Source organism: Heterodontus francisci, chromosome 3 (genome assembly GCF_036365525.1).
Source record: "Heterodontus francisci isolate sHetFra1 chromosome 3, sHetFra1.hap1, whole genome shotgun sequence".
In the NCBI taxonomy this organism is placed as follows: Eukaryota; Metazoa; Chordata; class Chondrichthyes; order Heterodontiformes; family Heterodontidae; genus Heterodontus; species Heterodontus francisci.
The window spans coordinates 125,323,865-125,336,293 of record NC_090373.1 but is presented as its reverse complement, the minus strand read 5'-3'; the positions used below and the strand labels follow the sequence as shown (position 1 = coordinate 125,336,293).

The following is a 12,429-nucleotide window of genomic DNA, read 5'->3' as shown; positions in this document are numbered from 1 at the left end:
TTGTGAAGATCAGGAGCCAATATAGGTGAGTGATCACATGGTGAGTTGGACAGGAGATGAGAAGCAGAGTCTTGGTTGAGCTGAAGTTTAACGGAAGTAAAGAATGGGAGGTCAGCCAGGAGAGCAATGGAATAGTCAAATTTGGAGTTGACAAAGTCAAGAATGAGGATTTCAGTAGCAGATGGGTTGAGGAAGGGTAACAAGCAGACAATATTCTGGAGACGGACGAGGGTGGTCTTTCTGCTCGCAAGGATGTGGGCATGGAAGAGCAACTCTGGTCTAACAGGACACTGACATTGTAAACAGTCTAGTTCAGTCCAAGACAGTGACTGGAGAAAGGAATAGAATTGATGGCAAGGGTATGGAGTTTATGGAAGGGGTCAAAGATGACAACTTCAGTATTCCCAGTGTTGAATATGGAGGAAACTGTGGCTCGTCGTGACTAGATATTGGACAAGCATTCTGATAGCACAGAGTCAGTGGAGGGGTTGACAAGAGTGGTGGAGAGGTAGAGCTGGGTGTCATCAGTGACGATCAGGAAGCTGACCCCAAGGGCTTGCATTTAGATGAAGAACAGAAGAGAGAAAAGGATAGATAACAGTATGGGCCAGGAAGTAAAGCCATTGCTGAAGATGTTTTGCATTTAATTGGATAGTTAACAGTGAGAACACTGAGCTGGACATTGGAGAGGAAGATGTGCAGGACAGAGGTGTTAAAATCGTGTCTGTGGTCCACTGCTGACTGCTCCCTCTCTGCTCGTCTCCCATTGGTGCTATTTGTGTCTCTCCCGCCAAGAAAAGTGTCACCCCATCTGCTGTGACCCCTTCTTGTCTAACCTGAAGCAGAGTTTCAACTGGAGGGCATCCCCACAGGCACAAACACCATCAATAATGATTTTAAAAACAAAAGAAAACGGAAAATGCTGAAAATGTAGAACAAAATTACAAAATGCTGGAAACAGCCCACAGGCCTAACAACATTTCTGATAATGGGTTGTACTTGAAGCAGTAACTTGTAATTTACTTTACAGGTACTAATAAAATCTATAGGATGCAACTATAGGATGTCATGTGCAGATATGGATGCTGTGGTATGTTAGGAACACATACTGATTTATCTTCCTGTGGTGAGTTAAAAGCATACTATACATTAACATACTCAATTTATGTACCTATAGTTATCCATAAGCAAAACCATGGGAGGGCTACTGGTTTAAATAGACCTAAAAGTAATGTAAGGCACTTGCCACAGCACAATCTTCCCTTGCTAGCAGTTTTTGATCAGTTTTCAAAGACTATTCTTGGCCATTCTAGAAATAAGCCTTTTTGGAGAACTTCCCAGAGGGCCCAATGCCCCTTAAAGTTTACAGTCTTATAGAGAACTACTGAAACAAACAGGACTCTATTCTCCAAACACAAGGATTTTTTTTTTATTAATCTGACTAACCTCTTTTTCTATTCATCCTGATTTTGCAGCATGCAATTTATTATTTGTAGTTTGTTCTCAAGTGCTACCAGCTGCCTTGTGTTTAATCATCGATGCAATAATTGCAGTATTTGTAACTAATTGTGACTGACAATCAAAAATGCACTATGATGTTTCTGGCATAACTGATTTATTTCTGGCACCACAGAAAAGTTGGAAATTACAGCAGAAACCGGTCATTAAAAACCTTGATACGCGAATCAGTGATGAGCAAAATCATGTTTGAATTTTCTTTTCCTTCCCTTATTTTTAATTTAGTTTTCTTACTCTCTCTTTGGTTTTCCCCAGCCCATACCATGGAACAACTGACGCATAAACATTAACCTACTCCCATTTTTCTGTTAATATGACTTGAATTGGCTTTTGGATGTGTATGAAATTGGCCCAGAGTAATTCATCCTCTGCTTTTCCCTTCTGGGTTTGTTGTCTATGGGAATTGCTTGACACTTCCCCTGGTTAAGATTATGAAGACACCATGGCTAAGATCAAAAAAAAATCACATAGGGAATCACCGTTTTAAACTCATAACCTAAAGCTTTGTAGCAATGTACACTTATTCTTCCATTTTCTGCCTAATAGACCAGTCTGTTCCCAATTTTGGTATCACATTTGACCCCGAGATGAGCCTCCGACCACACATTTGCACCATTAAGATAGCCTATTTCCACCTCTGTAACTTTACCCGATTTTGCCCCTATCTCAGCTCACCTGCTGCTGAAAACCTCACCCATGCTTTGTTTTTTTAACCTCTAGACTTGATGATTCCAACACACTCCTGGCTGGTCTTCCACATTCCATCCTCTGTAAACTTGAGGTCATTGAAATGTTTGCTGCCTGTATCCTAACTTGCACCAAGTCCAGTTCAGCTATCACTCCTGTGCTCGCTGATTTATATTGGTTCCCAGTCAAGTAATGTCTTGATTTAAAAATTCTCATGCTTATTTTCAAATCCCTCCATGGCCTCACCCCGCCCTATCTCTGTAACATCCACCAGCTCCACAAACCTGCAAGATAGCTGCTCTCCTCTAATTCTGGACTCCTGAGCATCCCCGATTTTAATCCCTCCACCATTGATGGCAGTGCCTTCAGCTGCCTAGCTCCTAAGTTCTGGAATTCCCTCCCTAAACCGCTCTACCTCACTTTCCTCCGTTAAGACACTCGGTCATCCGACCTAATATCTCATGTGAAATTTTGTTTCATAATGCTCCAGTGAAGCACCTTGGGATCTTTTATTACATGAAAAGGCACTATATAAAAATAAGTTGTTGTAATGTGGAAATGCCTCATTGAATAGATTCTGAAAATCCTATTCGTCATCTCCTCAAAATATGATAACATTTGCCAAACGTTTCTTGCCTTTAGACAAATTCAGTTTTCCTGAAACTGAAGTTAGACAATCTGGTCTATAATTACTGCATTTATCTTTCTCTTCTTTCGTGACCAAAAGTGTCATATTTTCCAATCCCATGCCTCAATTTTCACATTAGAGAAGGAATTAAAAATTGTGGTCAGAGTTTGTCACAAATTCTGTTTTTTAATAGAGAAGGTGCTGCTTGACCAACCTTATTGAATTCTTTGAAGAAGTAACAGAAACAGCAATCTGTGACAATTGAGCCAAGATTGCAGTAAAAGCATGACAACTGGCCTCAGCTTTCCTGTGCTAGAAAGTGTGGAAATATTGGAGTGTTTCCATTGTTTGTAACCTTCTGGCCTGGACAGATCAGTAATACATAGATCCCGAGTATCTACTCAATGGACCATTTAGGAAACTTAATTATCTATACACATCAAAAATGACTCTCTCAGTTCTCACTTCAGCTAACTTTACCTTTGTTTAACTGGATCGAGGGTCAATAAAGGACAACTGATTTGTGAATGCAAGATACTCAATAGAAGGCATTAAAATTCAAATTGCAGATCCTCACCCGATATCCAAAGTAGTCCATCAGCCATACATCCTGCATGGCAGGACAGCGATCTATCAAACGATTGTACGAAAGACCACTTGTTCTTCTTTGTACAGTATCTCTCCACAGTGGGCAAAACCTGCCGCAATTCATTCCTTCCACCCACTGCGTATAAGTATTCATCCAAGGCTCCGAGTACAAAATGCTCACGGCAGTTTTTCATAGGAGCTATCTCTGTCCAAGTGTTGTTGCGAGGATCATAACGGCACGCAGTCCTCACTGCACAGGTGCGACCTGTTGCGTGTTCCACTTCCCCACCTGCCACAAAGAGGAAGTCTCCCATGACAGCCACACAATGATGACTTCTCCCCACAGGCATTGGAGACAGCTCACTCCAGTTTGAAACCCTTGCTATGTGAACGTTCTCCTGGTTCACTGGGTTAAAATACCGCAGGTCCCTCACTTTGCAAATCTCACGCTTCTTACCACCTACAATGTAAAGCGTTTCTGACTGGAAGCGAGGGCGTGTCCTGATGGTTTGCCATATGGGCTGTGCATAAATGCTCTGGTGGTACTCCAAGGACTCAGTAATGAAAGCTGTGGCAGTTTCACTGGCCTGAACCAGAGGGTGAGACAGGGCCACAGCATGAAGTGTATCAACATCCATCAAACCGAAGCGTACATATTTTAAGAGTTCATCCATGTACTGATATCGGCATCCATGTTCCAACCACCTGACTGCCAGCTGTCAAAATAGAAGAGTAGCCTGGTTAGTCTTTTAAAGTGAGAAGATATCGCAACATTTTTGTGAACAATCAATCAATAATTATAAAACTTAAGTCTTGAAGTTTAGAATTAGTGGGTGCTCCCAGCACTCAAACATAAATCTAGAATGTAATGATTCTATTTGGCAAACAAAATATGGATAGCTAATTTTGAAATTCTACTCCCTTCTTCATTCAATTTTTGACTATAGCTTGGAAATCTAAAAAAAAAGATTCCAATCAAGAAGTTATTTTCTCAGTTTTGAAGTGAAAATCATAATTCTATTCAATAATAAATGGAAATGGGCCATGTGACCAAAATGCAATTGATCCTTTACTATCAATATTCTATTTAACTAGCATGCAATTGCCTACAACATTCACCTTTACTTACCAACACAAAATTTGCCAAAATAAATCAAAACCTACATTATTTAATACATTACCGTATCCATATCCGCACTGTCCAACAGAGGTGTGATTTATTACCGTGAGAAGAGAAGCCACTGGTGATACTGTGCTTACACGTTTTAGATCCACGTGGTCATATGTAACGGGTATCATCCACAGTGATGGGAGTTGTGAAAAATGAATCCAAATGGGGAAAGGTGGCATCATAATGGTGCTTTTATTATGCTGACAAATATGTACTTTTTACTTTCCTTAACCACCAATTTTAGTTTAGTTTAGTTTAGAGATACAGCACTGAAACAGGCCCTTCGGCCCACCGAGTCTGTGCCGACCATTAACCACCCATTTATACTAATCCTACACTATTCTCATATTCCTACCACATACCCACCTGTCCCTATATTTCCCTACCACCTACCTATACTAGGGGCAATTTATAATGGCCAATTTACCTATCAACCTGCCAGTCTTTTGGCATGTGGGAGGAAACCGGAGCACCCGGAAGAAACCCACGCAGACACAGGGAGAACTTGCAAACTCCACACAGGCAGTACCCAGAATTGAACCCGGGTCGCTGGAGCTGTGAGGCTGCGGTGCTAACCACTGCGCCACTGTGCCGCCCAAAATTCTTCTCTATTTTTCTGAAGATACTGTAGTCCTTTCTGGCACACAGATCCACGGGCTCCAATTACATTTGAGTGCCTCGATCAAGTGGCTAATATGTTTTTACGATGCTTACGTGTCAGCAGACTATTCAGCTGCAAAGAGCATCACAGCTGAGCCAAATTCTATTCTCACTAGCTGTCCTCATGTGATTAGGATATATGAAATTTTTTTCCAGCTTTTCCATCCCTAACATAGGGAGATAAAGGTCAATTATATCACTCTTCCTGCTGTCCTGGCTGACATCAGCTAGCTCAGCACAGACTTTGAATTGAACCTGTGATTTCTGTAGCTCACGACTCACTTGATTAGCCCTCTGAGCAATCAGGGCACTAAATATGCTGCGGCAGCGGAGAATCAATGAAGAAACAATGGAAGAAATACTTTTATTCAATAGGCACAATCTTCAAAAAAGCATTTGAAAATCATCTTTTTGGGCTGGGAGCAGCATTAAATACATTTCTATCACAATGAAATATGTACAACTGATGCAAAGTGTGTCCAATGCAATTTACCTCATCAGTGGTTGCTAACTAATAATAGAGACATTTCAATGGTCCCTCAGCTCAATAATTGAATACACCATTGTGTTGCACCATAAAAAACCCAAATTGAAACCCTGATTGATGCACTTTTGGCCAAGGGGGCACTGAATCCATTTTGGCCAAGGGGGCACTGGGGATGCTACGATTGGCCTCACTATACTGGGAATGGGGGGAGAATCCACAGCGTTAGCTTTCCTGATAATTATGCACTGAGCCTTGCTGGAAATTGCACAAGTATGGACCGGTTGAAGAGCCTGGAACTGTCCCAGACTGCTCACATACATGGAGAATGGACACTGTGTTAGGAGCCAGAGAGCTTCCCAGTCAGAGTCACCACCTTGAAGTGAGGAAGGGAGAAAATTGGTGAAGACAGACTACTATCACAAACCATTAGGTTTCAGCGTTAGGTCATAACCCACTTACCTTCAGGTTTATGGGTTATGCATTTTAATCTCATTCAACTTGACTTTTGTATAAAGCACCAGTGTCTGGTGCTCAGAATCAACTTATTCATACACAATCTAAATGTAATATATTTAAAATGATACATATGCATGGACTTTATCTCATGTGATCATCACAGTTGCAGCATTGCACTTCGTTGATTTACGCAAATTACGCAAACAGCACAAATCCGAATTGAGGAGATTGGGAATGTACAAATCAAAAGTGAAGAAAGTTTCTGACAAACTAAGAACTTATTGCAATCAAGCAATCCTGAATTCTGAGTGAGCAGAACATGCAAATAAAAGAAAGGAGTTGGAGAGCCAACTAAATCACTCAAAACATGATTTCTAATGTTTTTCTCCCACCATTTATTCTCCTTCACTAACCAACTGCAGACTAAAGTTTCCAACAATTAGGCATGTGGTAGTACAGAACTTGAGAATTGCTGAAAATAGAGACATGTTGTCGAAGCTTTTTGTCTTGCACTTATCAGGACAATAAGCAAGAATAACCAATGTAGGGGAAAATAGCAATAGCAACTTATACTGCATGAGAAGAGAGTGCTGATTGGTTGGCAAGTGAACTCTGATTGGTAGAGGCGTTGCCATGGAGAATGCACCAGTTTACAGTGACTGACAGTTAACTGCCAAGCTTTGTTTGAAATTTAAACCAGGCAGCTTGACTGATTCCTCAGGGCAATGCCTTGACCGTTGAACCAGTGAATAGCTGTCACTTACTTTGTTCAGCTGAAACAAGTGCAATGTGTGTACATGTTCTTTCTGTCTGCAAAGAACAGGGCCCTGTGTATTAATATATGTAGCTTCCAGTACGCGCAAATGCGGCACACTGTGAGCCCTACTGACAATCTTAAATCAGTTGTCAGCGGAATCTTAGCACACTGTGGATTAGTTAGCAAATGTTGTCCAATCGCGCATCGCATCTAATGTTGGGCACGTGTTTTGAGTTTTGCAAGCAAGGGCTGGTTGGGTACGACCTTGCCCATTGCGAATAGCAGAAGGGACATGTTGTTTGATACAAGCCAAAAAGACGTCCTGCCTATCACACAAATGAGTAATGTGATATATCAATTTCAATGCCAGTGTGATGCTAGGTATATAGGGCTTACGTCCCAAAGACTGGCAGATCGTATCAAACAACATGTCCCTTCCGCTGTTCGCAACGGGCAAGGTACAGGCTGTACCCAACCAGCTCGTGCTTGCAAAACTCAAAACACAGTGTCCAACATTAGATGTGATTCTGCGATTGGATAACATTTGCTAAATAATCCACTGTGTGCTAAGAATTAAGCTGACAACCAATTTAAGATAGTCAGTACCACTCAGCAGGTCCGGCAGCATCTGTGGAAAGAGAAGCAGAGTTAACGTTTCGGGTCAGTGACCCTTCTTCGGAACTGACAAATATTAGAAAAGTCACAGATTATAAACAAGTGAGGTGGGGGTGGGGCAAGAGATAACAAAGGAGAAGGTGCAGATTGGACCAGGCCACATAGCTGACCAAAAGGTCACGGAGCAAAGGCAAACAATATGTTAATGGTGTGTTGAAAGACAAAGCATTAGTACAGATTAGGTGTGAATACACTGAATATTGAACAGCAGCAAGTGCAAACCTGAAGAAAAACAACCTGTAAGCACGCTGAACAAACGAAGATGAAATGAAATAAATGCAAAAAAAATTGTAAAAAATGTAAAAAGGAATGTAAAAAAAAGGTTCAGTTTGCTTATCCACTGTTTTTTTCAAGTTGTTTTTCTTCAGGTTTGCACTTGCTGCTGTTCAATATTCAGTGTATTCACACCTAATCTGTACTAATGCTTTGTCTTTCAACACACCATTAACATATTGTTTGCCTTTGCTCCGTGACCTTTTGGTCAGCTATGTGGCCTGGTCCAATCTGCACCTTCTCCTTTGTTATCTCTTGCCCCACCCCCACCTCACTTGTTTATAATCTGTGACTTTTCTAATATTTGTCAGTTCCGAAGAAGGGTCACTGACCCGAAACGTTAACTCTGCTTCTCTTTCCACAGATGCTGCCGGACCTGCTGAGTGGTTCCGGTGTTTCTTGTTTTTGTTTCAGGTTTCCAGCGTCCGCAGTATTTTGCTTTTATTAAGATAGTCAGTGGTGCTCGCAGTGTGCCGCATTTGCACGTACTGGAAGCTACACAAATTAATACACAGGGCATTGTTCTTTGCAGACAGAAAGGACATGTACAAACATTGCAACAGTTTCAGCTGAACAAAATAAGTGACAGCCATTCGCTGGTTCATTCCTGAGGGCAATGCCTTGACCAATCAGAGTCAAGCAGCCTGGTTTAAATTTCAAACAAAGCTTGGCAATTAACTGTCAGTCACTGTAAACTGTTGCATACTCCTTGGCAACGCATCTACCAGAGTTCATTTACCAACCAATCAGCACTCTCTTCTCATGCAGTATCAGTTGTTGTTTTCCCTTACATTGGTTATTGTTGCGTATTGTCCTGATGAGTGCAAGACGAAAAGCTTCAATAACATGTCTCTATTTTCAGCAATTCTCAAGTGTCAAACATAATTGAAACATTTTTCAAAATTGAAATACCATGATTAAGTGTATATCATTGAATCATTACAGCACAGGAGGCGGCCATTTGGCCCATCATGTTCATGCAGGCTTTCAGTGAGAGCAACTCACCAAGCCCCACTCCACTTCCCTTCCCTTTCCCTGTAGCCCTGCAAATTTTGTTCCTTCAGATAAGTATCCAATTCCCTTTCAATGCTTCGATTGAATCTCCCTCCACTACACACTCAGGCAGTGCATTCCAGATCCAAACCATTTGGTGCATAAAAACATTTTTTTTCACGTCGCCTTTGGTTCTTTTGCCATTCACCTTAAATTCCGCCAATGGGAACAGTTGCTTTCTATCATTGGTATATATTAAGGATTTGGATGTAAGTGTGGGGGGCATGATCAAGCGGTTTGTAGATGACACGAAGATTGGCCGTGTGGTAGATAGCGAGGAGGAAATCTGTAGGCTGCAGGAAGATATTCATTGGTCTGGTCAGATGGGCAGAAAAGTGGCAAATGGAATTCAACCTGGTAATGCATTTGGGGAAGTCAATCAAAGCAAAGGAATACATGATTACTGGGAAAATATTGAGAAATGTAGAGGAAGTGAGGGACTTTGGAGTGAATGTCCACAGATCCCTGAAGGTAGCAGGACAGGTCAATAAAGTGCTTAAGAAGGCAAATTGAATCTTTTCCTTTATTAGCCGAGGTACAGAATATAAGAGCAGGGAGGTTATGTTGGAACTGTATAAATCATTGGTTAGGCCACAACTTGAGTGCTGTGTGCAGGTCTGGTCACCTCATTGCAGAAAGGATATAATTGCACTAGAGAGGGTACAGAGGAGATTTACAAGGATGTTGCCAGACTGGAAAAATGCAGTTAGGAGGAAAGATTGGAGAGGCTGGGTTGTTTTCCTTGGAACAAAGAAGGCTGAGGGGAAATTATATTGAAATGTACAAAATTGTGAAGGGCCTAGATAGAGTGGAGGTGTAGGGCCTATTTACTTTAGCAGAGAGGTCAGTGGCTAGGGAGCAAGGTTTAAAGTGATTGGTAGAAAGATTAGAGAGGAGATGAGGAAAAGCTTTTTCACCCAGAGGGTGGTGGGGGTCTAGAACTCACTACCTGAAAGGTTAGTTGAGGCAGAGACCCTCAACTCATTCAAAAGGAGTCTGAATATGCACCTCAATTGCCACAATCTGCAGGGCTATGGACCAAATGCTGGAAGGTGGGATTAGACTGAGTGGATCATTTTTTGGCTGGCACAGACACAATGGGCCAAGTGGCCTCTTTCTGTGCCTTTCTATGATTCTATGTACTCTGTCTAGACCCCTCATAATTCTGAACACCTCTATCAAATTAGCTCTCAACCTTCTCTTTTACAAGGAGAACAGCCCCTGTTTTTCCAATCTATCCATGTTATTGAATCCCTCATCCCTGGAACCATTCTCGTAAATCTTTTCTGCGCCCTCTCTAAAACCTTCATGTCCTTCCTAAAGTATGGTGCCCTGAATTGGACACAATACTCCAGCTGAGACTCCAGTGAAACACTCCAGTGTTTTTTTAAAGCTTCACCATAACTTCCTTGCTTTTGTACTCTAGGTCTCTATTTATAAAGCTCAGGATCCTCAGTATGCTTTAATAACTGCTTTCTCAACCTGCCCTGCCACCTTCAACAATTTGTGCACATATACTCCCAGGTCCCTCTGCTCCTGCACTCCCTTTTAGAATTGTATCTTTTATTTTATATGGCCTTTCCAAATCTTTCCTACCAAAATGTATCACTTCACATTTTTCTGCATTAGATTTCATCTACAACGGGAGATAGAGAGGATAGAGAGGGAGGTAAAAGGGGTGGAGGAGTTCCATTACTGGTCAAAGAGGATATCACAGCTGTGCTGAAGGAGGGCACTATGGAGGACTCGAGCAGTCAGGCAATATGGGCAGAACTCAGAAATAGGAAGGGTGCAATAACAACGTTGGGGCTGTACTACAGGCCTCCCAACAGCAAGCGTGAGCTAGAGGTACAAATATGTAAACAGATTATGGAAAGATGAAGGATGGTGATAGGAGATTTTAATTTTCCCAACATTGACTGGGATTCGCTTAGTGTTAGAGGTCTAGATGGAGCAGAATTTGTAAGGAGCATCCAGGAGGGCTTTCCAGAGCAGTATGTAAATAGTCCAACTCGGGAAGGGGCCATACTGGACCTGGTGTTGGGGAATGAGCCCGGCTAGGTGGTTGAAGTTTCAGTAGGGGACTACTTTGGGAATAGTGATCACAATTCCGTAAGTTTTAGAATACTCATGGACAAAGACGAGAGTGGTCCTAAAGGAAGAGTGCTAAATTGGGGGAAGGCCAACTATACCAAAATTCGGCAGGAGCTGGGGATTGTTGATTGGGAGCAGCTGTTTGAAGGTAAATCCACATGTGATATGTGGGAGGCTTTTAAAGAGAGGTTGATTAGCGTGCAGGAGAGACATGTTCCTGTGAAAATGAGGGATAGAAATGGCAAGATTAGGGAACCATGGATGACAGGTGAAATTGTGAGACGAGCTAAGAGGAAAAAGGAAGCATACATAAGGTCTAGTAGGCTGAAGAAAGACGAAGCTTTGAAAGAATATCGGGAATGTAGGACCAATCTGAAACGAGGAATTAAGAGGGCTAAAAGGGGTCATGAAATATCTTTAGCAAACAGGGTTAAGGAAATTCCCAAAGCCTTTTATTCACATATAAGGAGCAAGAGGGTAACTAGAGAAAGGATTGGCCCACTCAAGGACAAAGGAGGAAAGTTATGCGTGGAGTCAGAGAAAATGGGTGAGATTCTAAACGAGTACTTTGCATCGGGTATTCACCGAGGAGAGGGATATAACGGATGTTGAGGTTAGGGACAGATGTTTGATTACTCTAGGTCAAGTCGGCATAAGGAGGGAGGAAGTGTTGAGTACTCTAAAAGGCATTAAGGTGGACAAGTCCCCAGGTCCAGATGGGATCTATCCCAGGTACTGAGGGAAGCGAGAGAGGAAATAGCTGGGGCCTTAACAGATATCTTTGCAGCATCCTTAAACACGGGTGAGGTCTCAGAGGACTGGAGAATTGCTAATGTTGTCCCCTTGTTTCAGAAGGGTAGCAGGGATAATCCAGGTAATTATAGACCGGTGAGCCTGACGTCAGTGGTAGGGAAGCTGCTGGAGAAGATACTGAGGGATAGGATCTATTCCCATTTGGAAGAAAATGGGCTTATCAGTGATAGGCAACATGGTTTTGTGCAGGGAAGGTCATGTCTTACCAACTTAATAGAATTCTTTGAGGAAGTGACAAAGTTGATTGATGAGGGAAGGGCTGTAGATGTCATATACATGGACTTCAGTAAGGCGTTTGATAAGGTTCCCCATGGTAGGCTGATGGAGAAAGTGAAGTCGCATGGGGTCCAGGGTGTACTAGCTAGATGGATAAAGAACTGGCTGGGCAACAAGAGACAGAGAGTAGCAGTGGAAGGGAGTTTCTCAAAATGGAGACGTGTGACCAGTGGTGTTCCACAGGGATCCGTGCTGGGACCACTGTTGTTTGTGATATACATAAATGATTTGGAGGAAAGTATAGGTGGTCTGATTAGCAAGTTTGCAGACGACACTAAGATTGGTGGAGTAGC

The 12,429-nt window shown here is 42.2% G+C and overlaps 1 protein-coding gene across 1 annotated transcript in view; it reads right to left on the bottom strand.

Annotated features, from left to right (window-relative positions):
- Window positions 1-12,429, bottom strand: part of klhl32 (kelch-like family member 32) — a 321,468-nt gene that overhangs the window by 89,666 nt on the left and 219,373 nt on the right. Inside the window, exon 6 of the mRNA XM_068018683.1 lies at window positions 3,411-4,137. Within this exon, the coding sequence (XP_067874784.1) occupies window positions 3,411-4,137 (727 nt within the window). The remainder of the gene's footprint in view (window positions 1-3,410; window positions 4,138-12,429) is intronic.